This window comes from Euleptes europaea, chromosome 1 (genome assembly GCF_029931775.1).
Source record: "Euleptes europaea isolate rEulEur1 chromosome 1, rEulEur1.hap1, whole genome shotgun sequence".
NCBI lineage: Eukaryota > Metazoa > Chordata > Lepidosauria > Squamata > Sphaerodactylidae > Euleptes > Euleptes europaea.
This window is the reverse complement of record NC_079312.1, coordinates 86,414,268-86,441,298: the sequence shown is the minus strand read 5'-3', so window position 1 is coordinate 86,441,298 and position 27,031 is coordinate 86,414,268. Positions and strand designations below refer to the sequence as shown.

Here is a 27,031-nt window from a genome sequence, read left to right as displayed (position 1 = left end):
AGGACATTCCACCACCTTTCTTGCTTCAGGGACTGTTTCTAAATCTTGCAGTTCTGTACAAATCAGCTGATTGAATCTCCAGCGTTCCATAATAGCTCTGCTCTGAAACAGGCTGGCTCTTAATGCCAGCCAGGGGATGGTGCAGGTAGTTGTAAAACTGGATTGGTTTGGGGAACGACCTTCTGGTGACAAAGGGACCTGGTCAAAAGTTTTAGGCTTCCAACTAATGTCAGTGGCATCAAGTGCAAACTATACACCTTTTTTATTTTACTTTACTTTAATGATACTGCTCACGCAGCCAATTTGGCTCTGAACAGTGTCACACTAAGACTAAGGATCGAGAATTAATAATTTTTTATCTTAATCAACTGGGGAAAAAACCTTGGCAACTGCCAATGTAATATTAAAATCCGCCCCGGCTAAAAGAAATCTTAAATTCACACCTAGGGTCCCGGATAAAAGGTTATCCCATCTATCTCTTGCCACATTGAGCAGGTCACAGCTGAATAGAGATGGTTGTGTGGTTCCCTGTGTAGTATCGGATTGTTGTTTTTGTTGTGGGTGGGGAAGGCAGAGCTGCCTTCAAAGAAAGCACACAGGGAAATGTGGAACAAAATTCAAGCCCAGTAGCACCTGGAAGACCAACGAAAATTTTCCAACTTTCATGAGACAAAGCTTACTTTGTCAGAAAGGGAAATGTGGAGACTGGCTATAAAGCCGAGGTTTCATGCATTTATTGTGACTAATGCCTGGAAGGGCAGGGACTTACAGACTCCTCTGTCAAAGAAGAGAGATATCTCCAGGTACCAGCCATGAAGAGAAGTTGGGCAAAACGTTACAGGATTGGGTCATTCTGGCAGGCTTTCCCAAGGCTCTGCCCCAGAGAGGTGATTGGCTTTGCTGCACCCTATGCAACACAGAGGGAAAGTTAAAACTACCTGTCGGTTTGAGGATAGCAGGCTGAGGCACTGAGAGAGAGGAGGCAGAGCGCAAGAAACATCCTCCTGTCATCCTAGCCTGTTCTTCACAGGATGCGCATGGGGGGAGGCTGACATTGGAATGCCAACAAATCTTTCAACTCTAGGTAGCTACTAGTTCCTTCTCCTGTTTTATTGCCTTAGAAACTATATTTCTTGTAAGTGGGTATTTTCTAGTCTCATTTGTGTTGGAATACTTTGGAATAGGATGCATATTTAGTTAAATAAACTCCTTTGTTTAAGGTGTGTGCGAGAATGCATTGAAACCTTACCAGCAAGCCCAAGTCTGCTAGGACAAGCTGCAGAGATTCCTCTACTTAGTGACTCCAGGCTGGGGGGGATTTATTAAGAGCTCCCGGAGTGGTGGTTACCCAGAACCCCTACAATGCCCTCCCCCTTGAGTCTTGCTTGGGCCTACTTTACTTTCTTTTAGGTGCCAAGTAAGAACACAACTTTCTACCCAAGCTTTTAATTAGGGGTTTTATCTTCTTCTTTTCTTGCTGTAAAGTCACAGCTGACATATGGCAACTCCATAGGGTTTTCAAGGTAAGAGACATACAGAGGTGGTTTGCCATAGCCTGTTTCTGTTTTATGGATAGTTTTTTAAATGCTATTTATACTCAATAGTGTGTTTTCAATGGCTTCTTTTTAATATTGTGATGTGGTTTTAACTGTAAGCCGCCCTGAGCAAGACTCTGAAGAGATGACAAAGAAATCTCTTACATAAATAAATAAAGCCCTAAAACCCCAAAGGGCCTTGGGGGAAATAACTGAGAAATCTCACAGGGATTTGGGATTTCCTGGCCACTACCCTTTTGTTTTGATTCTTCTGAGACGCCGTTTTAACCGACTGTGGGTTTTGATATGCTTTTACAAGATTTATGGCTTTGTGTGTATTTTTCTGTTTGTTCTGATTTTCTGATGGTGAACCACTTTGGATGCCCTTAGTGGGCAGGCAGGCAGATACAGTAATAAACTAAAACTAAGCTGAACTCCCTTAATTGCTTCTCTGTTTAGCATGCTCTTTCCACCTCCTTCTTTCCCATTTAACATGCACCTACCTCAACTTCTCTGAAGCTTGGTTCCTTTGCTCCAGTTCCTTCTCCAGCTTGGCTCTCAACTCTTCATTCTCATTCTGCAACTGCTCACACAATGCCTATTTTTTTAACAAAAAGAAAGAACACCTTGTATCAGTGGAGAGAATTAGGTCCTACATTTGCCATGGAATTTCCAACAATATATTACTTATTGCTTTAACCAAGCAGCCGTATTTGAATCAGTAAAGTCTGAATTTCTTAGTCCAGAGTTCTACTAACTCTGTCCACATTCTAATATGCAAAATTGGCAGGAATATGAGGGTAGGTGTAGACTCGATCTATTAAACTCATCAGCCACAGAGAAAGAAGTATTTCTAAGGAAAAGGGTTGAGCATCACTATTAGGGAACAAAGCTTCAAGCAGTCTGCCAACTCCTCTTGTGCAGTTTACTGACAAAAAGCATATATTTTCTCTTAAAACAAGCAATTACACAACAGCCTGCCCCAGGGAACAATCTTCCTCCTTACCCAGAGACTTCAGTGTCTAGATTGTGGCCTGAAGGAAAAAATATTTTGGATGCTTTAGAAATTTCCCTCACTAAAGGAATGTGTCATGACCCCCAGAAAGTTTCGCATCCTTGTTGGAAGCTGAAAAATGATACTAGAGAAAAACTTATCGATGGTGGAGGGGCATGACCTGGGGTTAGATAAACCTGCTTGTGTGCAGAAGGTCTCCAGTTCAGTCGCTGGCATCTCAGGTATGGGTGAGAGAGCTGTTGCATGTCAGAACAGGTAATATTCAGCTAGGTGGGCCAGTGTTCTGTCTTGGATTAAAGCAGCTTCCCAAGTTCATAGAATCACAGAGTTGGAAGGGGCCATACAGGCCTTCTAGTCCAACCCCCTGCTCAATGCAGGATCAGCCTACAGCATCCCTGACAAGTGTTCGCTCAGCTGCTGCTTGAAGACTGCCAGACAGGGGGAGCTCACCACCTCCCTAGGGGGAGCTCACCACCTTCCACTGCTGAACTACTATCACTGTAAACGTTTATTTCCTCATGTCCAGCTGGTACCTTTCCGTCTGTTATTTATACCCATTATTGCGAGTCTTATGCTCCACTGCCCACAAGAACAGCTCCCTGCTCACCCTCGTCACTTTCCTCGGCAATGTTCACATAAGGCTCTGCAATATAAGAGGGAATTGAACTGTGCACATATACCAGAAGCCCTCGGACCTGAAGAATGGATGTCCTCTGTTCATTCTTGTGCACCTTGGACGACAAACGGTTGAATTCCAGGGCCATCCGACCCAGGTGGGAAAAGAGCTGGTTCTTATCTGACTCCTCAGCAAAGAGGCTGAGAGTGTTCTCCAGACGTTGAAGCTGGAGCATGAGGTTGCCTTCCTCGTTGTGAAAGGGCTCTACGTCCTGCAAAAGTCAGCGGGGAAAGAGTCAGAGCAAAGGACAGGCAACATCAGAAAAGCAGCTCCCCATCTTCCACTTCATTCATTTGTGCTTTGAAATAGACTCAGTTTCTTATCACTTTAGAATCTACCTGCTTCTCCTCAAATCACAACCACCACCACTGTTACAGATCAACCACTGAGGGCCTGGATAGAGTGGGCATCACCACCTGTGTCTGTCTTAACAGGTGCCCATGCTTTTCTAGATGGAGCGCAAGCGTTTTTCAAGTGCTACATTAATCCCATGTCCCCTGTTTTAGTGCAGGTAAACCTTTTAGACAGCAGAGCTGCAACATTTAGTTGATTATTCTGATAGATTGTTCATCAATTAATCTACCCTCTTAATTAATCACACTGCACATTAAAAAAATAAGTCCTAACATAAATCATGGACAGCAGGTACCTAGAGGAGGGAAAGCTTCCTCTAAGATGGTTCCTTCTATTAACACATGTGTGCATCATCCATAATCAGCGTAGTTGGATTTATTCATATGCAAATTCATGCTCACTTGAACAACTAATTTTTTTTAATTGGGGTGACAGCCCTAGTATCAGTAGCAAGCACCCTTCTGAAACATAGAAAAAGGTTGCCCAGATTCAGGAACCTTTGGGAACCAGTCGAAACATAAAATTATGCTTAAGCTATTATTCAAAGCATAACTTAGATCCTTAAATGGAAGTTAACTTGAGCTGCAATACAGAGACCCAGTGTTTAGCCTCCTTTTCCTTCCCTTGTTAGCGCTGTTCTTTGCTCATTGTATTCTTCCGTATATCACAAATGCCTCTTTCTCCCTTTTATGATTGATCCCATTTCCATTTCCTATTCCACTTGAATACAAGTTCTATCATAGTTATAGACCGCATGGAGCTGGTTTAGCACAGCAGATAAGAGGCTGTGCTATAAACCAGGAAATCCCTGATTTAAACTTGGACTCTGCCACAAAGTCACCAGTAGGGTGGAGTCAAGTCGCTCTTTCACTCAGTCTCAGCATCTTAACTGCAATATGGGGATAATAATACTGATTCACCTTAAAGAGTTTCGACATAATGGGTGATATACTCCAATCACCCAAAAGCCTAAAAAGTCACCAAAAGCCTAAAAAAAACTCCTAAAAAGGCACTGCCACATGTGATTTGCTGTCAAGCCTCTACTAACACCAGAAACTGTGTTGTTTTTCAGATCTGCATTCAGCAGATTTGGGTTAAGCGTCTGACGGCCACTTAGAGATGCTGAAAAAGCACTGTGTGACTCTCAGTACACAATGGTCAGGGATCCAGGGTCGGATGTGGCCCCTTGAGAGCTCTTATCCAGCCAGTGAGCCAGCCAAGGCAGCCACCCCCCTCCCATTCTCAATTTGGGCTGGTGAGGCATGACCCGGCCCGACCAAGTGACATTTATGTCATATCCGGCCCACGTTCAACACCCCTGATCTGAGTTCAACACCCCTGATCTGTCACTTTTGTTTCCCCACTGCCCTGTGTCTAGAAGAGACTTTTGCATATATTTTGGGCTCAGTTCCAAAGTATATTTTCAGTACCACTGACAAAAAAAAATAGAATGTAAGACCCCCCACCCCCAAATGCAGCTCTGATCGTTCAGCATTGAGCAACTGCAGCCTGACCCCACGTAATGATGATTAAGTAACAGAATTTCCACGGAAGTATGACAATTTTGGCCCTGGATTGCTTCCTCTGGAAATTAAGCCACAGGAATAATCGTAAAACAACAACAACAACAAAAACCCTTCCTTTCTTAATCCATCTCAGAGGGATGCTCCAACACAATGATAAAGTAACCCATAAAGCTTAACAATAAAATAATGCATTTTGCACTCTGGCACACTCTTCTATGTGAAGATTTACTCATCCCAGAATTTGCTCCATGGCTATCATTTCCACAGTGCTCCCGCAACATGGAATGAGTCTTCATCCTCTCATTCTTAACTGAACACCCTTTTCCCGACCTCTACAATACAACCCCCCTCTTCCACTCCACTATTTACCTTGGCAGCTGTATTAGCAATTTTCATCCCAAAGCATCGAGGTGTTCAGGTTTTGGCTCACAGAGACTCTTCAGATGAAATGCACTGCCTTCATAAGAAAGAGCCAACTAGTACCCCGGTTCATGACACACCTGTACTCTTGGCATATAGACACATATCACCACACCCTCTGACTTATGTGCATGCTGCCATGCCTCTTGGTTTCACAGCATAGTTCTTGAGAAGCAAGCTAGCCCGGATTACAAGGTTGGTTGCTTAGTTGCCAGGGAGACTCCAGCCTTCACACAGAGCTAAGACTTCCAAGCAGGTAACTGTTATCACTATGACTAGGCATAGCTAGTTTGTCCAGAGTAGGCCACATTCCAGGTAAGAGAGTCACCTCACACATAGCCCATGAGTGAGGAATCTCCGAAGGGGAAAGGTGGGGAAGTACCTTTCAACCCCTTGACTTATTAGCTGATTCATCATCTCCTCCTCTCCGCAATCTGCCTCAATGAACTTGATCCAGAAAAAAAATCCCCAGTCTTGCAAAGGACCTGGCCCGTCTCTCACAGCTCTTGCTGCTGACTCATCCATCGAAGCAGAGAGCGTAAAAGCGGTCTTTATTACCCCATTTGTTCTCATTTCCAAGATTAAGTCATTCCAAGGAAGACAACTGCCTTCCAAGGAAGACAACTCCAGGCAGACTTTAGCTAATCCTCAGTCTTCTTAACTTTTTCATTGGACACTAAAACAAGAGCTGTATCCCTACTGCTGGCAACGTGGGGCAGAAGAAGAGACCATACAAGGAAGACCAACATAGGGAACAAGGCTGGTAGGAAGAAACACTGTTGCAGCATAGTGCTTTTCGAATGCAGCCCTCAGGGTGGCTTTTCAGGGCCAAGTCACATGACACAAAGATGTACATGGCCACCACAGCCATGTTGTATCTCACAGTTCCGTGCCTCCCAGGCATGCAGAGGCCATAGTCTGATCACAACTGCAGCACGTGTGGAGAAGGGGCTTCAGCCTCCCCTACCTACGCTGTTTACATGAACTGAAACCACACCAGGGAGCTGCTATTTGCTCTACTGGAAAAAACCAAATGGAGCAAACAGCAGCTCCCGGTGGTCCTTTCAGTTTGTGAAAATGGCACAGGGGAGGAAGGTTGAAGCCCCTTCTCCATGAGTACCATGGTCATAATTGGAATGATGAGCTCTGTGCACCTGGGAGGCACAGAACCCTGGCACACAGGTGTTGGCCATGATGGTTTTGCATTGTGTAAACTGACTCTCAAAGTCACAACTGCTGAGGCTCGGTCGATTTTTTTTTTCAAATTCTATAATTGCTGGAATTCCCACAAGTATTTACAACAATAAATTTGACATGTTATTTTGAAAATGTACTTCCTACAGGAAGAGCAGTTTTTGAGCAAATACTGAACAAACACTAGAACCCGCTAAGTACCTTTAGAAGCTATTTTTAGTAATTCTGAACACTTCCAAAGGCTCAGGCAATCTCACTTGAGAGCAGCATCAGCTTGTCAATCAGTTTCTCTTTTTATCTCCCAGCCAGCATTTGGATTCTGTTCGCCATTGCCCTCTTGTTCAACTCTTCTCAAGTTTCTATACCTCTCTTGAATTTTCACACTCACTTTTGTATTCCAAATACCGTCTTTTCTTTTTCTTTTTGCTGTCAAATCACAGCGGACTTATTGTCACCTCCATGTCACATCCCTGGTATTCCTTGGAGGTCTTCCATTCACATTCTTGCCCGGGTCGAGGATGAGTGTGTGTGACTGGCCCAAGGTCACCCAGCAAGTTTCCATGGCAGAGTGGGGATTTGAACCTGGGTTTCCCAAGTCCTAGTCCAACACCTTAACCAACTCATCACACTGGCTTGCCTAAATTAAATTAAACCCACTGGTTTCTAGTAGTGCTTCCTACCTAGGGCTTCTTTTACCTCACGATGTTCAGCACATCTGAAGAATTGTCAAGGCCCTAAGAATAAGTTTCTAATTTTAAAAAATCATAGCAGCTTCACTAGCAATAAGGAATTGTATAGCTCAGGGCAGGTACTGAAACCTTTGGGGTACTATACATTTCACGTATTGCCAAGACAATTAATAAAACCTTGGGATGTGGAGAATCACATCGATCATTAGCAGAAACAATGAGTGTTGCTGCCTGTGGTTTGAAAACCACCTGTCCTCACCAAAGCATAGTCAAGCCAAGTCCTGAGGCAGGAGTCACCAAGACTAACAAAACATTGATTTAGTAGGGAAGGTGAGGCAAGAAGTCTCCTCGCCTACTTCAACCTCAGCTAACAGGGAGAAAACTAGCATGCTAAATTTTTGACAGAATATCCATATTGTCTGTCTGATACATACAAGGGTATTTGCTTCACCTTCTTCCCTCAAATGTTCCAAACATACCCCAAATCTCAAAATGGAGGTGTATTATTATTATTTTTGGTAACAGTTGTTTCCTTTAACCTCTTTCTCTTACCTCCACCCTCGCATGAGCTTGCTTAACAACAATACATGAATTCATGTGTTCTACTACAAATGGAGAATAATTGAGTTAGGATTCCCCCTTTCTCTGCATGACAGCCCAAGGGAAGACAATGGCAATGCTGAGCAGGTGGAACTTGGTAGAGATGAACACTGGCTCAGAGATGAAGGTTTGGCCTTTGTTATGAAATGGATGTATTGATTTTTCCTTTAGGAAGAAGGTCTTTTTCTCCATATGGTTAGTTAGCACAGGAACAGTATTTGGGCAAATATTTGGATTAAATTTCTTGCTCTGTCCTTGGCCTGAAGGACAATTTCAAGCAAGAGGACTATGGAAGAGCCCTTACTGAGGAGGGGAACCTCACAGCTGTAGATCCTCAGTTTGATTTGGCCTGAGGTATCAATGGCTTGGGGAATAGGAGGAGAAATTAGTGGTCTGGTTTTGTTGCTGACTTTTATAATTTTGGGGATGAAGTGGGTAAATATAAATAAGCAGATGTCGAAGAAATGAGTAGAAGACTAACTTTGGAGGCATCCCCAATTCTTGCCAAACTTCCACTCCTTCTCCACAGAAGTAGAAAAGAACAGCAGTTCTCCACTTCATTCAGAGCCCTAAAGATTGTGAAATCTTCAGACAGCACTGAGAGATGGAGGCAGTACTTGTCACCAGTGCTAAAAACGGGTGACGCTTCTGGCAAGGGCCAAAGGGTCCTGTTCCACTTTGATCAGAGTGGTAAAGGCTTCACTAGCTTGCTTAGGGCCATTTCACCCCTCAGGGACATTCCAGCCCCCTTTCCTCAGGGATGTCTCAGCATCCTGTCTGATGCGGGCTTTCTGCCACCACACCGGCTGATTGCTCAGCCTTGCGAGAAAGGCTGCACCGCTAGCTCAGGACAAGGAAGTAGCTGGCCAGCACAAACAGCTTTGCATACGTGAGCCCAAAAACCCCTCTCAACAACAGCACTTTCAGCTTGATTGATCGGACACTTCCCATCAGCTTGTTCTGGGAAAGGGGCCAACTAAAGAAATCGTGTGGCACGTGCATGGTTACAGCCTCTCTGGCTGGCAGCACTCCAACAACAAGCAAACCCAGCTGGCCCAGTACAGACTAAGGAAACTTCAACAGTAAGCTATATGTGATGCTCAACCACACGAAAGTGATTCTACTCCTTTAAATATAAATAAATAAATAACCCAAAGTAGATGCAGGAATCTGCAAGCTGGATATGAAGTTTATGGGCAGACAAGGGCACTTCTTTCTTACCATGTGGGGTATTTTGGCAGGGGTTTTTTTTTGGTTGTTGCTAAAATTCCCTAACCACCACCTTGAGCGGTCTTTTACACCACAAGTGTAAGTATTCATATCATTCATATCATTTTTCCCTGTGGGGAAAAGCATGGAAGGTGCAGTTCTGATAAAAAAGATAGCCTGCAGGGGGAGAAATAAGTGGCCCCCATCTCAAAAACCTCAGATCCAGACTGCAGATGTGGATTTGGAAAAGCAAAAATCATTTCAGAAACTGAGCATCATCTGCAGCTTTCCAACCAACTGCAGATTACTCTTAAGTACGTGGGAATACTTTGGTTCAAATCATTCCCTTTTCTCTTTACCTTTCATTGCCTTCCCCATTGTCAGGCTTTAGATTGCAAGGTTTTAGTGTTGCTGTTTTTGTTTATACTGATCTGTAAAATGCTTTATGGAACAATAAGTAATAACAATAAAAAGCCTGCTAACTTATGTGGTTTTCTTTCTATTTATATCCACTCCCCCTCCAATCTACCAACATTGCAGAAGGAGAAATGAAAAATATCAAAACATGTCACACGTACAGAACTTCCAAGCAGCAATTCCTTTAGTTGTTGTTTTTTTTTAAAGGAATGTTTGTACTGTCTTACCGATTTCTTGCTGCTCTCCTGGGAAGATTTCTTATCTTCAGCACCAACAATTTCAAATTCAGATGACGACCCCTGTAGAGATGTTGAAAAAAGAAGAGTTGGTTTTTATATCCTGCTTTTTTTCTACTGAAAGGAGTCTCAAAGCAGCTTACAATTGCCCTCCCTTCCCCTCCCCACAACAGACACCCTGTGAGGTAGGTGAGACTGAGAGAGTTCTGAGAGACCTGTGACTGGCCCAAGGTCACCCAGCAGGCTTAATGCAGAGAAGTGGGAAAACAAACCTGGTTCCCCACATTAGAGACCACCGCTCTTAACTACTTCACCACGCTGAATCAGACATCTTATATCCCACCAGACTTTTTACACAGGCAAACAAAGTAGACCGTTACTCTGACACAAGTTTTTAAAACGTTGTCATCCAAGCTGCGTATCATTTTTAAATGATAATTTAAAATGTAGCACATTTCTCTGAGTGAAGGTGAACAGCAAGATTGTGAAGGTAGCAAAGTTTCTTCTAGCTGCCATTAGAATTCGAGAAACCATGCACAACCTACCTGATGGCCACCATGAATGAAATTTTATTTATTTGTTGTATATTTTATTATTGGATATCCTTTTTTTACGTCTGTTACTGTAACCGTTATGCCAATAAAGGTGTTTGATTGATTGATTGATTGATTGATTGATTGAACTCTTCTCTAGTTTAGTGATTAAGGCCAAATATCACCAATTACAAAATCTGGTTTCTGTGCCACAGGTTGCAATGGTGTTTTATGGTGATCTCAAATAAAATTAAGCATTCATAATTATCCAACGATGCAATTAAAAAAATAAAAATAAAGGAACATCCCTTTATAGTAATGGGCATCTGGCAAGTCTAGGTAGGCACAATCGAAGGACAATCTGTCACACACCTAAATATGGAAAGGAACCCTGAGGGGACTTTGTCAGGGAGACAAAAGCACTATACTTCAGCTGTGGTAATGATCACGGAGTAACATCAGACAAATCAATTTGTTTCTATCAGCTCTAATTCTGCATTTTAAGATGATAATTCTAATGGTCCCCCTCACAAAGTTGTGCGAGTTAAAAATACAATTTAAAGCATGGTACCAATTAAAAATTCTATATGCAATGTAAAGATTTTCACGCAGGTATGCATGCCTCTAAGAAAGGCATCATTCTCAAATCCTAAATGCTTACTGGACAAATAAGTTTCTGATGATACAGGTTCCCACCTTTAAAGTTACAGCAACCGTTCTTGCAGACCAATCATATGCATGGTTACTCAGAAGTAAGCACTAGAATTTTCAATGAGCCTTACTCCCATGTAAATAGTATTGAAGCATAATTCTTTTTTTGGGGGGGAGAGACCTGGAATCTTACTGCTCAGGTAACATTTCTTACACTGGAGTGTGGTTTCTGCGTGCCTTCCTCCAGCTCCTTCAGATCTTCTCCTGGAACTACTGGAGAAGAGCAACAATCTGGGCTGCCTCCTGTAAAAGAAAAGACGTTTGAAGACCATGGTATAAATGAACATTTCTGATCTCAGAGGACTAATCTTGTTGGTGAAAATATGAGATGTTAAAAGGTAAAGGCGGGGTGGGTGGGGAGAAGGATAGACTGGAAAACACATGCACAGATAGTTGGACAGGGAAAGGACAAAATAGATCCTGATGTCTTTAAGGGGAAAACAAAGCCTTCAAACTTGTAGGAACTTACCTGGTCCCAGCAAGGATGGCTAAAACAAATACACCATAGCTGCAAACTATTAGGAAAATCCTTCAGTCTCATGTCATAGCATGGTCTTCTCCCTTCTTGTTTTAGCTAGCACCCAAATCCCCAGGGACAGATCAGAAAAACTTCACACCTCGAACGCAGCGTGAGCCCATGTAGCAACCAGTAGCAAGTCCCTGGAGAGAAGTTTCTGGCAATGTTTGCTATGCCATGCAAATGTATACGAACAGCTTCTGATCAGTGTCAGCTGGAATTTCCCCCTTTCCTCCTGGACTCAGCAACACTGTAATTCTGAACGGTAAAAGTCACCCTGCCCCCAAATCTGTTCCTTCTGCCGCCCATTTAGGCCTCAAAGGAAACTAATTGCCATCAATATTTTCTGAGCTTTAAAGACTAGGCCCAACCACCCACAATATGGGGGACTGGTGACTTTTGCCCCATGCGTGGGCATGGTCCCCTCTACAGGGCAAACAGCAGGTTCAGCAAGGGGGCGGGGGTGGGGACTGCTTTGCTGCTGCTGCCCAAATCTGAATCTCTTTTTTACCCTTCTAAAAACCTACAGGAGAATCTGATTATGGGTGTCCTACGTGAGGTGCAGTTTGGCTCAAAGACCAAAGGACTTTTCTCCTCAGATCCATCAAGCATGTCCAGACTCTCAAGTGTGCAGGAGTCTAGTACAAAAACTGTTCTACAATATCATCTCTACTAATAGTGGTGCTGAATATATTAAGTGGAAGGATGTTGGTCTATCTAGCCCAGTATTGCCTACTCTGCTTGGCAGTGGCTCTTTAAGGTCTCGGTCTGAGATTCCCCCCCCCCTTCTCACCTGCTTGCCACCGATTCCTCAATTTGAATGAGGTGGCTTTGGGGAGCAACTCAGTATGTTGTAATAAGAGGTACAGATGCTCATTTGCACATATAAACTCCCACGGTTACAGAAAAAATTAAGTTTTAAAAAATGTCTTTTTAGGGTACCACCCCTCCCCAAAGTAAACTGCAACATCTGGGCATGTGTCATATAGAAAAGAACCCTCAGGCCATTTATGCAGAGTCATTTTGAAGCTCCCTCAAAGCTCTTTTTTTAAATGCGACCTTTAAAATGACTATTCACGGTCCCGACGCAAAAGGAGAAATTCCACACCCACACCCACTCGCCTGCTCTTTTGTTCCTTCCATTAGCCAACTGTCGTTTGCATAGCTAACACGCGGCTGTCGTTTTGCATGGTTCCTTGAGGGGATTCTTGGGTGTGGGGGCGGAGCAAACACAAACAGTCGTGTTAAAGGGGCTCTTAAGTAATGTGAAGCAGGTGTGCGTCGGCTTTGCAGTCACTTCCTGAACGACGGCTCACCGTGAAAAACTCAAAAAAATTTGTGGGGCAATTCAGCCTGGAACGCGCTGCTAATTACCAAGCATAAATGGCCTCAGAGTATGAGTGGCATTTTGGGTTGCTGTCACAATCTGAAACGGTACGCACACACCCAGCACGGACATCCACCAGGAGCAAACTGGGGAAGCTGAAGCTGCCTCCAGTTTGTCTCCCCCCCCCACCCCCCCATCAGCATGCTGAGAGGGGGGAGGGAAGGAACATGGAGAGACACAGGGCTGAGAGGAAATGCTGGAGAAGGAGGGGGGAGGCAGAGGTGGTGGCGAGGAGGAGGGAAAACTTAATTGGCGTCTTCAATTAGCACACTGAAGAGGATCTGAAGTGGAGATCCAGTGGCCTCAACCACTTTTCAAGCACCAGCAGCCAGAGCAGTGGTGACACCAGGGTTTTAGGTTTGTTTGTTTTAATCATATCACACCTCTGGGAAAATGCGGACTTCCCATCCCCCATGAGCTCTAGAGAGTCCTCCTCTTGTTGCATTACACTAGCCCTGTTCATATGTAACCATGAACGCATGTGCATCCCGCGTGTATGTGCGTCATGTGTTGTCAAGAAAGAGCTAACATCTTCATTTGCATTACAAATGAAACTGGTACCCACTGGGTCCACGTGGGGTTTCAACCACACTTTTAACGAGACATGTTTTGAAGGCAGCAGGAGAATTACTCAAGGCGCATAGAAAGAAAAATCAAACGGGTTGTATGTGCATTCATTGTAACTTGTGGATAGGATTATTGTGACGTATCACACCTTCAGGCCTGCTTTGCTTCCTCCATTCAAACTAGCCCTTGGGTTGTCTAGACACCAGGTAGCAAAAAGAGAGCTGCGCCTTTATAAGCTGCTGTTAAAAATCAGACAGAGTCGAGGGAGCACCAAGCCATTTGACTTACATACTAGTTACCCAAACATGCCCCTGCCCCCAACAGGGCTGCAAATGTATAACTGCCTCTCCAAATGTGGGCATGGAATCCCACGGAAGCAAAGTTTCCAGTCATGTGCTCTCTGTGTGGGCCTGCCTTTAGAGTGTGCCAAGATGACTCACTCATACAAAATGCAGTAGCCACAGCAGTGACTTCACCAGGGTTTTCCATATCACACCAATATCCTGCCCTGGCTCTAAGCCTAATTCCTCATGCTGGTTTTGACCTTTAAAGCCCTAAATATTTGGGGCTTGGCTATCTGAAAGGACTTGCATGTTGAGGTCTCTTGCAGGGGTAGGGCTGCCAATAGGAGAAAAATGTCCTGTCCCTTTAAATGGAAATGGGCAGCTAAAGTTTTTGTGGCATGGAGGGAAATAACATCCCATTAAGCCTCTATTAAAGAGACAGGACATTTTTTTTCACATGTTAAGGTGAATGCACATACATCCTGTCTGTACACGTGTACATCTGTTTGTAAGAAAGAGCCAAAGTGAATTAACATTACAAATGAAATCTGGGACCAGTACCTGGATACATGTGGGGCTTCAATCACATGTTCAACTGTGTATGAGTTGACTAACATGAGAGCTACTCAACACACATACAAAGGACAATCAAGTGTACGCTGTATATACACACTGTGTGCGTTCACTGCAACTTGTGAACGGGGCTAGCTCTTTGCTTAGCTTCCAGTAGACTCTTTTTTAATGCTACTCTCTTTTTCACTGCTGAGAATGAGGCACTTCTGCCACAGTTTTGCACCTTGTTTTGTTCAGACAGGCAACTCTCCTACGACCAGATCAGACCCGATATCAAGGTAGCGTGAGTCTGCTTTTCTACTGCAAACTGATCTATGCGAAAGGGGTAGGAGGGTGATTTGAACTGGTGCTGCAGTGTAGGGGGTTAGTTCTTTCTCCCTGTTCTGTTTTCCCAGCATCACCTGTCCTTTTGGAGCCAACTTCAAAGAAACACAAAGGCACTGCAAAGGTACCTTTCTGTTCTCCTCTCCCACAATGGGAAAACAGCAGGTTTGTGAGAATGACTGAGGTCAGGAACACAGCATGGAAAGAAACATTAAATCCTCCTGCACCAGGACCCTGATTAGCATCAACCCCCAGTGCCACCTCCAAACACATTGCTATTCATATTTTTCAAAAATTCACACAGGAAATCAGTTCATGATCTCCTGACTGTTGTGTCCTCTTTGACCCCATGCAAGAAAACACTTCTGGTTACAGCTCATGGGTATTTGGGAATCAATTTAAACAAATGTATTTAAATTAATTATTTGGGGGGGGGGATGACCCGGATAACCCCAGACTAGCCTGATCTCATCAGATCTCAGAAGCTAAGCAGGGTCAGCTCTGGTTGGTATTTGGATGTGCAACCGCCAAGGACAGGGGTGTAACACAGAGACAGGCAATGACAAACCACCTCTGAACGATGCCCTCACTACAGAAGAGGTACATATATAGGTACATATACAGAGGTACTAGAAGAGGTACTTGGAGACCTTCTGCTTCTTTACCTTAAAAGTGAAACTGGGAGCACTATTTTTTCACTCTAAGGTCACCTGGGACCAGATAAAATTTCTCTGAAAGTCCATGCCAGTCTCCAAGTGGACAGTTGTCTATTCTCAGGTAGAGCTATAAAACATAAGTGGGAGGCTAAGAGTGCATTCCTAAGGAGAGTTACTCCAGTCTAAGTCCACTGAAATGAATGGGCTTAGACTGGAGTAACTCTCCTTAGGAATGCACTGGTAGGCAGGTGTGCTGAGGGTGTGATAATGACCACATCCCTCAAGAACTTTCAGGCAACAGCTTTTGTATCATAGGTCAAAAGTCAAGCTATTTCCAGAGGTCAGACTACACCTATCCCTGCCCCCAATTATAGCCATACTCCTCTTACATTTGCAAGACAGAAAGACTGACCAATCCTTAGAAACAAGTCAGAAGTCAGCAAGCAACTTTTGTCCAGTCACTAAGACTCAGCTGAAACTATCTCACAGGTTTGTTGTCAGGATTTTTTAAAAAGATGATTCGGAAGGGAAAAATGCAAGCCACCATAAGATCCTCTGAGAAAGGGCTGGATAAAAATTCCATTTATCTGTTCCAGGTTTTAGGCTCCCCGGAGTCTTGTATCCTTAGACATAAAACCATTCAAGGGCCTGCTCGATGCATTCAAAATGTATAGATAACTTAGTAATGACAGCCAGTGTGGTGTAATGGTTGAGACTGGTGGACTCTAATCTGGAGAACCGGGTTTGATTCCCCACTCCTCCACATGAAGCCAGCTGGGTGACCTTGGGCTAGTCACAGTTCCTTTCAAGCTCAGCCCCACCTACCTCACAAGGTGCCTGTTGTGGGAAGAGGAAGGGAATGTAGAGAAAATCGGCGTATAAAAACCAACTCTTCTAAGAATATCATGTGGTTTAATTTAGACTGCTGCCGACATGGCCATGGAGTAAAATAGACAGGAAGTCTCTGCTGTTGGACTAGCTGTGGGGCCTGTGACTTCACCCAAGCTTTCAAGTTACAGTGGCCTCTTATTCATATGAAAGTGTTTTTTAGCATTTTTCAGCCTTCCCGATATCTTCAGCCAGGACAGCCTACAGCAGGGGTCTCCAACACGTTGCCCACAGGTGCCATGGCGCCTGCAGACACCTTTCCTGGCGCCCGCCAAGTGTTTATAGAAAGTGGACAGGGCCAGGTGGGGCTTTTGCCCTGCAAGGCTTCTGACTGGCCATTGGATTGGCTGTACAGATTTTTAAAACTTTGCTTTGGCAACAGCTGCCACCACAGAACAAGGATCTTCACTATGTGATTGAAGGTAACACATTGCAACCATTTTGTGGCTGGCTACACCTCATGTGGCAGCCATATTCCAGCTTTGCCCACCATACTGTGTCACAATTTCAAAAGTGCCTGCAGGCTCAAAAAGGTTGGGGACCCCTGGCCTACAGGATCACTGGAGGCACACACAAACACAAATGCAATATATACACCACACACACAAGTCCAGTTCTCCTCAAGGACATATATAGTCTGATGCTCACTAGTTGGTTCCTTTATACCTGCTCTTTCAGCATGTTTGTCCAGAGAGGAAGTCGATCTCAGCATTTCATTGTCGTTCACTAAGCTCTCCACCTTCTTCCGTAGTCTCGATGCTTCCAACTGAGACTCTTCCAGTAGTTCCCCTGATAAAACAGCCAAGGTATGATTTAAATCTCCCGTGTGTGTACATGACCTTTCTTTCCAGTGATATGCCTAGTATGCAGTTCCTTTTCCTAGAACTGAAGTTCAGTTACCCCCTAAACTCTGATGCTACTTCATCCAAGATATTTTGTTATTCATGGAGATACATTTCTGCTGCAGGAAAATAGCAACAATGTGTACAACACTACTCATGAAGTGGTGTGCAAAAATGGCTTTGCTGCAAGTGTACGAACAAAGCTAATGCATGCACAAAGATTATCTCCATGTAAGAAAATCATCCCCTATGAAGCCTAGCACAATTTAAACTCTGTACTCCATGTGGACAAGACATCAGCCACACACATGCCTGGCTCAGATTGAAAGGACATGTTTTCAGGGATGCTTCAGGGATGTTTTCAAGGATACAGATTCTATTTTTAAGGGTAGAATTCACCTCCAACTCATGAAAAATACCAAAACAAAAAGCAAATTAGAGACTGTACCTATCAACTCAGTTTTAATATGCACTGGTGAAAGCTTTGGGGGTACATGGAACTCATCTTCAGGTTAATCATATTACCCTGAAAAGAATTATAGGTAGTTCTCTGACTACAAAGAGAAAATTGTCCACTATGAGACGCTACACCATTCAGGGTGCTGCATTGCCTCTGATGCGCAGCACTTTCCAAAAACCCTAGCGCACATAGCTTTCTGTACGGACGGTGTTGGGGGTTAAAATGTTCTTATCCCAGGCTCCCTTTGGGTATTTGCAGGACCTGTAGCCACCTGGGAGGTACCCTGGATGTTTACGAGCTCTGCAGGGGTATGTGCTGGTGCATAAATTGAGACCCCTTTCAGAGATCTTACACCGAACACCTCCTTAGGCAAGGGTTTTTTTTTGATGGTGCAGCCCCAGGATGTGGTGATGGCTGCCAATTGGATGGCTTTAAGAGGGAAGTGGACATGTTCATGGAGGATAGGGCTATCCATGGCTACTAGTCAAAATGAATTCTAGTCATGATGCATACCTATTCTCTATGGTATCAGAGGAGCATGCCCATTATATTAGGTGCTGGGAAACACAGGCAGGATGGTGCTGCTGCAGTCGTCTTGTTTGGGGGCTTCCTGGAGACACCTGGTTGGCCACTGTGTGAACAGACTGCTGGACTTGATGGGCCTTGTTCTGATCCAGCATGGTTTTTCTCATGTTCTTAACATACAACCAAGGCCTTAATGCTCCAATAAATGTTAGATGAGAATTATCTGAACTAATAGGATCTTTTAAATCCCTTTAGTTTATTCTTATATCACTACATCATTGTCGCAGAAGTTTGGGGAAGGGGTATTACTGCTCCAGATTAATAAAGCTATGCTTCGACAGTTGCTAGAATTCCAAAATCAAGAAAAAACTAATTGTTTGCAGTCTCTCCGCTTCCATCCTCACCGTTACCTAGTGACTTTATCCCTTGCATCTTTTCCCTCAGCCTGGTATTTTCCTCCACCAGCCGTTCAAAGGCAGCAGCTGCTTCCTCCTGTGTTCCCCCGCCGGGGTCATAGATACGATAAGGTCCTTTGCCTTCCATGCTGCAGCTTAATTATCTGGTTCCCATGCCTGAATTATCAGATCAGAATGTTAGTATTTCTAGAACACACATCTGAGAATATCTGGAGACTTTTTACAGAAGACAATAATTATGCCCATCAGCATCTGGGACTTCAGATTTTTCCCAGATTCAGGTTAGTAGCGATTACTATTTTCACTGGTCTGGTCTGGTGCAGACATAGCTCTCCCAAATTCTTATCTGCTGTGTAGAGATCAGGTTGGGGTGTGGGATCTTGCACTCCCCCTTTTGTTGTGACACTCTTCTCCAGTGCTCTTAAGCATACCTGCAATTTAGCAATATGCCATCTTGGGTTCTAGGGAGCTAAAGATATACTTAAACAATGGATCTGGGATACAGCTCTTCAGGCTGATAGAGCTCAGGCACATCTCTATCCAGAGGTAGGGAATCACAGCCAAAGTGGCAAACTACCTTTACGCTTTAGAATTCCTTAAATACCACAGAGCTTTCACTCTAGCCCATTTTAACAACCTGCCCCCAGCGCTACTGGAAGGGAGATAGCTTGTGTATTCCCTGTTCTCGACATCCGGGTTCCTGCCAATTGAATACAGTCAAAACAGTGGAGCATGTGTTATTATACTGTCCATTTTATAAGGACATCCATTCCACATATCTCACCCCTACTCTATCTAAGCTCCCAGGAAGATCTGGAAAATTCTACACACATCTACTCCTTGCAGACCACTCCAATGAGACCACCTCTAAAATGGCCAAATTCTGTGCTGAGAACTTGTCCATAAGTAAGCAGGTATTCCAAACATTTTAATAACTTCAATGTAAAATTAATTACAACAATAAAATTATGGTTTTTAATCTCTGTATATTGATTTTATATTTGTATGTGAATTGTGCCCTGACCTGGATGGCCCAGGCTAGCCTGATCTCATCAGATCTCGGAAGCTAAGCAGGGTCAGCCCTGGTTAGTATTTGGATGGGAGACCACCAAGGAATACCAGGGTTGCTGTGCAGAGGAAGGTGCTGGCAAACCACCTCTGTTAGTCTCTTGCCATGAAAACCCCAAAAGGGGTCGCCATAAGTCGGCTGCGACTTAAAGGCACTTTACACACACATGTGAATTGTGCTGTTAAACTTATGTTGACTGATCTCTTGATCGTAATACATGTTGACGATGAAGTATACCTGCAATGACTCTAACTCTAGCCATGATTCCCATCATAACCACAGTTTGAAGCAAATTTTCCCAACCCGATTCGGATTAATCTACATGTATTTATTTTGACCTTCTTCCAAGGATTTCAGAGGGGTGGGGCACAGATGGCTCTTTCCCCCTTCCCTCGTAGTTTTACAGTTGCAACAACCCTGTGAGTTGAGTTAGACTGAGAAAGTACAACTGGACCAAGGCAATAGTTCAAAGAGATCTTTACAAACATTTCCAGCACTGCTGAACAAGGCCCTGTCCAACAGATGCCCCGCCCTGCCCCATCACTCATACCAAAACTTCACACGTCTAAGTCAGCAGCACTGTTCTCAGTTCTGGGGGCTTGTTTTGGATTTTCCTGTAATACTGATTTGGCCACAGAGTCCTGTGCTGCTGCAAAGGCTCTGAAAAGGACACAGCCGTGCAGGCCTCAATCTTTTTGCTCCTTTTAAGAACACGAAGAGAGCCCTACTGGATCAGACCAGTGGTCCATCTAGTCCAGCCTCCCGTTTCACACAGTTGCCTTTGAGGGCCACCAAACAGGACACAGAGGCCAAAGCTCTCCTCTTATGTTGCCTCCTAACACCGGGTTTCAGAAGTTTACTGCCTCTGGATATTTCTATCTTTCGCAAAGCCTTAGGGCCAAAATATTGTCGAAGGCTTTCACGGTCAAAGTTCATTGGTTCTTGTAGGTTATCCGGGCTGTGTGACCGTGGTCTTGGTATTTTATTTCCTGATGTTTCGTCAGCAGCTGTGGCAGGCATCTTCAGAGGAGTAACACTGAAGGACAGTGTCTCTCAGTGTCAAGTGTGTAGGAAGAGTAATATATAGTCAGAAGGGGGTTGGGTTTGAGCTGAGTCATTGTCCTGCAAAGTATTAAAGGTAAGTATCAAGATAATGTGCTAATGAGGATGTGGTATGTTAATATGGAACCATTGTATCCTGAAGTGATCTGTTAATGTGTGAAATCCAAAGCTAACCCGCATGGCTATTGTGGACTGTAGCCTTTGTTAGTCTGGAGGTTTTTATATGCCGACTTTCTCTTCCACTGGCTTACAATCAAACTGGCTTACAATCGCCAAAGTATCCATGTCTTCCCCATTCATGGCTAATGGCTATGGGGAAATTGTGTCATGTCTATTAACAACATAACATGTCGTTCAGCCCTAAGCCTGCAAGACAAGGGTGGGGAGGGATGACTAGTACTGAACCCCCTGACGGTAGTGGAGGGGATCATGCATGATGGATTCCTGACCAAAATGGTTGGCTGCCCCACTCACCAATGAGCATGAATTGCTCATCCCTAGAAAGATGCTTTGGTAAGGGATAGGGAGTATGGACTATACTACTGTGAATAAGTATGATCTTACTGTGTAATTTCTGCACTGTTTAATATGTCATGTTAATGCTCATATTTTGTTTCAGCCTTCTGCTTGGTTTCAGGTTTCTGCAATCCAAATCCTATTGCAGTGTTTATTGGGCTGACTTGCACTGTATAATTGGCTTTGAGTCTTGGTGAGAATGGCAGACTATGAATAACACAAATAAATGAATAGAAGAAGAGTTGGTTTTTATATGCCGACTTTCTCTTCCATTTAAGGCAGAATCAAACTGGCTTACAATCGCCTTCTCCTCCCCACAACAGACACCCTGTGAGGTAGGTGGGGTTGAGAGAGCTCTATCAGAGCTGTGACTAGCCCAAGGTCACCCAGCTGGCTTCATGTGTAGGAGTGGAGAAACAAATCCAGTTCACCAGATTAGCCTCAGCCACTCATGTGGAGTAGTGGGGAATCAAACTTGGTTCTCCAGATCAGACTCCACCGCTCCAAACCACTGCTCTTAACCATTTCACCACGCTGGCTCCCAATAATAAACGTTTTGTTTGATGGTGCAAAACTTCAGCTGTGCTTGGACTTCCAGGGCTGTCTTTTAACTATTCCCTTGTGGGAAACTTAAATTGGGAACCTTATACCTGTAGATTTCCAGTTCATATGGCTGGGAACTTATATCTTTGTTCTGCTGTAGAACTCACTTGCTTTGTGGCTAGGAACTTCCATTTGACTCATTCCAGGGTTCGACAAAACATGCCCAAGTGCTAGCACCACAGAAGTAGAGGTCTGCTTCTGCAGCGCACGGAGACAAGCAAGCACAAGCAAAGGTATACAAACCAAGTCTATGCCTTTCTCTGCAGTCTTCCCTGTCCTGGGACATATGCCCTGGTTCTAATGCCTATGCTTTGGCTGTCAATTGTGTCCCCAGTTAGGTGTGAGATTAGAGGACTGATCCGGTGTATGAGAGGCATATGTTCTACCCTGGCATCTTCCTGCTTTGCTGATTGCCTTGTTGCTGGCCAAAAGGTGAGCTCGGCTAAATTGTCATCCTATTTCTTGGTGGTATTTGAACCCATGTCACCTGTTTGCCACCCCCTTATAAGACCTGAAACCTTGTGGGTAGTTCTGTCGGGGATGCATCTGCCTAGTGAACTATGGTGCCATAGAGATGATGTGGCCTGAGTGGCCATGATTCCTTTTCTGGACGTTCACCTAGCAGACAAGAGAACAGCTGCAAGTGGGGAAACTATAGACACATCTGTGTAGGGCTGCCAACCACCAGGTGGTGGCTGGAGATCTCCCACTATTACATTTGATCTCCAGGTGACAGAGATCAGTTCATCTGAAGAAAATGGCCACTTTGGAAAGTGAACTCTATGGCATTATACCCCATTGAAATCCCACTCCTCCCCAAACCCCACCCTTCTCAGGCTCCACCCCCCAAAAAAAATCTCCTGGTATTTCCCAACCTGGAGCTGGCAACCCTACATCTGCAGAACTCCCTTGGCATGGGTTCATTCCAAGGTTCTTAATGATTATGCCACAGTCCACCGGACAGTAGGGGTGCTGCATTTCTTTGGTTCTCTCCGTACAGATTGTTATAGCTTGGACACATGGACATGTGAAGCTGCTTTACACTGAATCAGACCCTTGGTCCATCGAGGTCAGTATTGTCTCCTCTGACCGGCAGTGGCTCTCCAGGCTCTGAAACCTCGCATCACCTAACATAGGATCTTTATAGCTAGAGATGCCAGGGATTGAACCTGGGAACGTCTACGTGCCAAGCAGATGCTCTACCACAGAGCCACAGCCTCTCCCCAGTTTATGCTGGGAATCCCAATTGCTTTAAAAATGACATAAAATCATAAATATAACTTATCCAATGACTTGCTACAAATCATCGTTAGATAAGGTAAGCCATCTTGTGAACTTTTTTTTCACATGCCACCCAAATCTCAATGTATACTGCTTATAGAAACCTTCCATCAAGAACACTGGAGGGCTACAAAATATTTTGATTTAGAATGTTTCTATGAGCAGTCAGAAAAGCTTATTCATAAACATAAGGGAAAGAACTAATGTGGAAGGGGATTTGATTAATACATACTACATCTGTTTGTAAACTACAGAAATCAGTTTTGAGAAAAAACCAATTCCCAGCAGATCCACATTCCCCCCCTATTTTGTAATTTGCAACTGCAGAAATCAATTTGCTGCTTAAAAACCAACTCTGAAACTTGTGGTCATTCCAAGAAATTGACTTGCAAATGCAAGGCTGCTAATGATATGATGACATGGAGGTCATAAAATCAAGCAGAGCATCCAGAAATTGCAAAACCAAACCACTTTCTGTAATTTGCATCCCTGGTAGAAATTATAAACATGTCAGAAAGAGCAAAAAGGGAAAATAAACGAACTCTCCTCCCAATATTGCTAACCGTAGAGAGAATTCCTGCTTGTCTCTGATCCCCCCCTTCTCTTCCTCAGGAGTCAGACAACAAGAATATGATTTTCTTCTTTTCAGAGTGGAGGGTTGTACCCACTAGGAGCCCATCAAGAAACTTAACCCTGGATTGTGCATAGAGTAGACAGTAAATAATGGGGTAAATCCTCCCGCACACAGGTATTGCAGATACACAAGTATTGATCCTTGGGGATTTGTTTGTATCACCCGGCTAAAATGGCCATTGGCATTGTTTCAAGGCATACAGCAGAAAACACTGCTCTAAGGTTATAATTTGAAATCTTAGTTAGATACTGGGCTCTAAAGTGGTCACTTTTAAATAATTTAAACCATGGTGCAGACTGTGCTTTCTGAATTAATGCCATGTCAGACAGGGCATGTCCCTTCATCAGGAGAATGTCCATTTACAGGATTTAGGTCACTTCCCCCAGCTGCAAGTCTGCTTACTAAAGCACATATAAGTGCAATTCTGCAGCCAACCAGGCTTGTAGCAGATTCTGCAGCATGGTAAATGCAAGGCTAGCTCTTCTATCCACAGTGTGAAACTGTAAGAATCATGTCTATTTCTGCTCAAGTGTATCTATTGGTTTTGCTGGTCATATGTATCTAGTGGCATTGTTTCTCTGAGGTGTTCAAGCAGTTAGGAGTCATGCTGGCCTGGCAGGCTCTTGACATGAGTTAGGCCCATTTCTGTTCAAGTATTATCCTGTAGTTGTGTTTCTCTGAACTGTTCAAGCTGCCCCCGCGCCTTTCCTACCCCCCTGCTCTGACCTTGAGTCTCTAGCAGGCAACTTCAGTATTATGGCTTGCTCACTCCCTGCCAGGCACCGTTATCTCCTTATTCCCAGGCCACTTCGTTTTGCACCTGGGATGACTCTGTGCTTAAAGTTATGCTTTGTAGTTTGAATTGCCATTAGCAGCTTTGAACCTGTGGATTGCTTATGCTGTATCCTGCGGCTCCTGAATAAACGTTTACCTGCTTTAGACCTGCCTGTCTGAGCGAGTGACTTTTTTGGATTGCCGAGGTTGGCTGGAGAACCTCACAAAAACCTGGCAGAACAATGAGAACAAGAGAGGGGAGGGAAGGATGTTGTGGGTTTCTTCCCACAATCACAGGGGTAGAAATACTGAGCCAAAGCTGCAATTTACTACTTGGAACATACTATTCCTCCCCTGTAATAGTAACCTTGAGATGGAGAAAGGGGACCAAGGAGGCAGCCAAATGAGACAGCGTAATAATGGGCAATTTTAACTAATACTGATAGGGACAATGTGCATGCCAGGCACAACTAAAAGACAACATTTCTACACACAAGTGCTTATGCGCAACTGGTCATGGGTAGCATCCAACTGACTGAATGACTCAATTTAAGCTTGAGGGGAAAAACTCAAGACGTGATACAGAATATAAATTCTCAAACCACTTGGGAATAATAAATTAGTAACTACAAGGCTCTCAAATACAACGTCTTTGGAAGTGAAAAGTTGCCTGAAAGACCAACCAGGTTTCATATAATTTCAAATGTAGAAACCTCAAAATGGAGGGAATTAAAAGGAGCTGAAACAGAACAGCCGAGCAAATGTCACACTAGTTGTTTGATCAAAGAAATGATATGTCTATTTGCCTAATTTTATTTCCATGTAAATTGGCAGGAACACACAAGCTAAAGAGTAACCCTTACTATGGAAGAATCACCATAACTTCGAGAAAGATATTCTGTTTCTCTAATATTGTAGAATTCTTTAAAGGTCAAATTCAACCTGAATTCAGGAGATGTGACCAGGATCTCAAAGACTGTTTTTAAAAATGAGAAGCAACTACACAGATGTGGGGGGGGGGGATGTGTCTGGATCAGGGCCACAGGGGTTCTTTCCCCTTTCCCCACGCCAGTTTCCCAGTCATAAATGCTCCCCAGATCTGCTGCTTCTTTGGAGACAGGAGGACCCTACATACCGCATACCTAGATGTTTTCCCACATAAGGCAAACAGCCTGCTTTGGGGGGGAGGTGCAATTTAAAAATCAGGAAAGGGATGCGTAGGGTTGCCAGGTCCCTCTTCACCATCAACAGGAGGTTTTTGGGGTGAAGCCTGATGGGGGTGGGGTTTGGGGAGGGACTTTAATGCCATAGAGTCCAATTGCCAAAGTGGCCATTTTCTCCAGGTGAACCGATCTTTATCGGCTGGAGATCAGTTGTAACAGCAGGAGATCTCCAGCTAGTACCTGGAGATTGGCAACCCTAGTGATGCAAATACACAACACTTCCCAGATTTTTTCCAAACATCAGCCAAAGTCTCTTAGCAAATGTTCCTAAGTAAGCAGCAGTCACAGGCTAAGGGGGTCAGGTTCTCTTATGGATCAGTAACTGGTTAAAAAAACAGGAAGCTGAGACTAGGAATAAATGAATGGCTTTCACATTAATAAAGGGAAGTTAGCAGGGGGGTCCACCAAGGGACTATGGTGCCATTTAACATTCATAACTGATCTGGAGTTGGGGTGAACACAGCAGAAAAATATATAAAGGATTCCAAATTATTCAGGATGATAAAATACACAAGCACAGAGTTCCACTAGGATCTGTCCAAACTGAGTGAATATCAACAAAATGGAAAATGGGATTTAATCTTAGTATGAAGTGATGAGCATTGGTTTTGTGTTGGTTTTTCCTCCCAACTTCACATATGCTTTAAATGAAATCTGACCTGTCTGTGAAACATCCTGGGAATGTGGGTGGATAGATCCACAAATGTGTCAGCTCAGGGTACAGTGGGGGGGGGGGAGCTTATCCCATGTTATGGACTGTAAAGAAAAGGATTGAAGAGAAAACAAACAGCATACTAATGGTCCTATAAATATCTTGGTAGGTTTGCATTTAGAAAATTGTCTAAATAGAATATTGAATAAGTAATTCAACCAAATCCATGAGGACCGATATGAACAATAGCTTGGTGGTGGTGGAAAGTGCGATCAAGTCACAGCAGATTTATGGCGACCTCATAGGGTTTTTAAGGCAAGGCACATTCAGAGGTGGTTTGACATTGCCTGCCTCCGCGTGGGCTGAGAGAGTTCTGAGAGAACTGTGACTGGCCCAGGGTCACCCAGCAGGCTTCATCTGGAGGACTGAGGAATTGAACCCTGTTCTCCAGATTAGAGTCCTCTCACTCTTAACCACTACACCATGCTGGCCCCTAATCGCTTATTAGCCATAACAGTTCAGCAGCAGTATGCCTCTAAGTATCAGTGGCTGGATTGGGGGAGCAAAATGCTGTTGATTTCCTGCTGTGCTTGTAAATCTTCCAGAAATATCTATCTGGCCAATATTGGGAAGAAGGTCTGGGGACTGATGTGTTCTGATGTT

General features: G+C 44.0%; 1 protein-coding gene across 1 annotated transcript in view; it reads right to left on the bottom strand.

Annotated features, from left to right (window-relative positions):
• The window catches only part of TNIP1 (TNFAIP3 interacting protein 1), an 81,179-nt gene that overhangs the window by 13,295 nt on the left and 40,853 nt on the right, over positions 1-27,031 (bottom strand). The window contains exons 2-7 of the mRNA XM_056851685.1: positions 18,543-18,710; positions 16,978-17,100; positions 11,270-11,358; positions 9,863-9,934; positions 3,231-3,437; positions 2,039-2,133 (exon numbers count right to left, since the gene is read on the bottom strand). Of these exons, the coding sequence (XP_056707663.1) occupies positions 2,039-2,133; positions 3,231-3,437; positions 9,863-9,934; positions 11,270-11,358; positions 16,978-17,100; positions 18,543-18,681 (725 nt within the window). The 5' untranslated portion in view covers positions 18,682-18,710. The remainder of the gene's footprint in view (positions 1-2,038; positions 2,134-3,230; positions 3,438-9,862; positions 9,935-11,269; positions 11,359-16,977; positions 17,101-18,542; positions 18,711-27,031) is intronic.